The sequence below is a fragment of the Cyprinodon variegatus genome, unplaced genomic scaffold (genome assembly GCF_000732505.1).
Source record: "Cyprinodon variegatus isolate N-32 unplaced genomic scaffold, C_variegatus-1.0 Scaffold298, whole genome shotgun sequence".
Classification (NCBI taxonomy): domain Eukaryota; kingdom Metazoa; phylum Chordata; class Actinopteri; order Cyprinodontiformes; family Cyprinodontidae; genus Cyprinodon; species Cyprinodon variegatus.
The window spans coordinates 869,162-871,132 of record NW_015150751.1 but is presented as its reverse complement, the minus strand read 5'-3'; the positions used below and the strand labels follow the sequence as shown (position 1 = coordinate 871,132).

Genomic DNA, 1,971 nt, shown 5'->3' with positions numbered 1-1,971 from the left:
GGGGCCCATTATATCGTGCATCCCTAGTTTTTTATACTCTGAATGCAGCATATCTACCACATCTACCTCGATCTCGGTGACCCCTTCCTCGGGGAGGTCGCCCTCTGCCGTGGCCGTCATCGTCACCTCGAAGCTGTCGTCGCTCTCAGACACTAACGGAGAAATAAAAAAAAAAGGCTTTTTAAAAACGTTTGCATCAGGTTGAAAATCGTAAAGGTTGAAAAAAAATGAAACGATTGATGCTGATGTTTAAAAAAACTTTATGTTTAGAATTAAAATCCTGAATTCTTTCTGTAAAGAAGCACCAACATAAAAAAAAACAAAAACAAACGTCTTACTGGTGACGACGGAGAACTGCGGCGTCTCCAGACTGTCTTCAGAAGACACTCGCATCTTCTTGTTCAGAGGCTCCGACTCAGCGTCTGCAAACAAGAAGATCCAGTTTTATTTTTTATCAGGCTTCAGTTCTCTACTCTTCTTCTTATGTTCACTAGAATCAGAGCTTCTTCTGCAGCCGAACAGGAAGAATCTCTAAACTCATCAGAGTGCAGGAACAGATTAACTTCAACCTTTCTTTCTGCTTTTATCACATTTCTGCTTCTCTGAGCTTCATTTTGATTAATATAGGGGGAGGGGGAGCTCTGGGCTTTTACAGCAGAGCTAATAATTCAGAAAATGTTGCCTGTGAGGCTAAAATCTGTTCTGCTTTCATGAAACAGTTCAGCCTCAAACCAACGACAGACTAAACAAAAATCATTCCTGTTCAACAGAGCACAGTCACATTTTCATATTTTTAACTTAATCGCCACCGACATGGATACCTGCCCCGATTCCTGCTGGCTTATTATTTGTTTTTCTTTTGCTTGTAAATAAAAACCTTTTTTGTAAATTCACTATAACAACAGTGCATGTGCACAGAAGATAAATAAGGAAGCAGAGGGTTCATCTTGTACGCTCCTTCCAGCAGAGGTGTAAAAACAATGAAGAAACCTTGATGGTTCAGCGTGAAGAAACAGAAATAAAATATTAGATTCCAAGAGGTAAAGGACTGGAATGGCGCCGGATGTTCATTGTAGAGGAGATGGAGCTGCCGAGGCGTTAAGATCTGAGTTACTGATGCTAGAAAAGGAGCATCTAAACACAATTAGAACGTATAAAACCTTAATTTATCAGGATTAAATGGTCTTAAATCCTTTTTCTATGGGCATACTGTGACCACGCCTCTTTAAATCCCATTTCCCTAAAAGTTTGGAGGTAATAATGAGCAGTGATGTCAATTCCTCAGCAAAAAAAGTCGCTATTGGCTGTCCCAAAAGGCGCTGGATGATGTCATCGCCTAATTTGCACGCCTCATGTCATCCAGCTGCAGGAGATTCTGAATACCTACAATTATTTCTTTTTTTCTTTGGTTGTCTGTCAAAGCAGCGCAGAGAGATGGGATAGCAGGGGGGAAGAAACGTGGGGATTTAAAGAGTTTTAAAGAGACTTTTTAACAAAAACCAGTAAAGAAAAATTACGTATAACCTAGAAATTTAGTTCCACACTCTATAGAAATTAAGGGTTTATACAGAAATGAGTAACTCCAATTTAATGCTTTTTAATACCATCAACAAGAACCCATGACTCTCACACATATATCTATATAGATATGTATATAGACGAATATATAGCAGGCAAAACTTTTTTCAAATGCCATGATAACAATAAATTAATTCTAATGTCAATTAAGGCCTTAATTAAAAAAGACTAATTATTTAATGACTTTTAATGAATTTTAATGACCCGCGGAAATCTTGAAACTGGTGACATAAATGCAATATTAGCTGTTTGCCATCTAGCAAAAAAAATAAATAAAAAAATACATGAAGAAGAAGAACGTGGCATCAGTGCAAAGACACACAGAGACTGGAGGAGCAGAAGGGGAGAGAATGAGAACACGCTGTTATTTTAAATGAGACAGTTAAAAATTAT

At 38.0% G+C, this 1,971-nt stretch overlaps 1 protein-coding gene across 1 annotated transcript in view; it reads right to left on the bottom strand.

Annotated features, from left to right (window-relative positions):
• The window catches only part of dmtf1 (cyclin D binding myb-like transcription factor 1), a 16,891-nt gene that overhangs the window by 11,204 nt on the left and 3,716 nt on the right, over positions 1-1,971 (bottom strand). Inside the window, exons 3-4 of the mRNA XM_015383922.1 lie at positions 339-422; positions 58-152 (exon numbers count right to left, since the gene is read on the bottom strand). Of these exons, the coding sequence (XP_015239408.1) occupies positions 58-152; positions 339-422 (179 nt within the window). The remainder of the gene's footprint in view (positions 1-57; positions 153-338; positions 423-1,971) is intronic.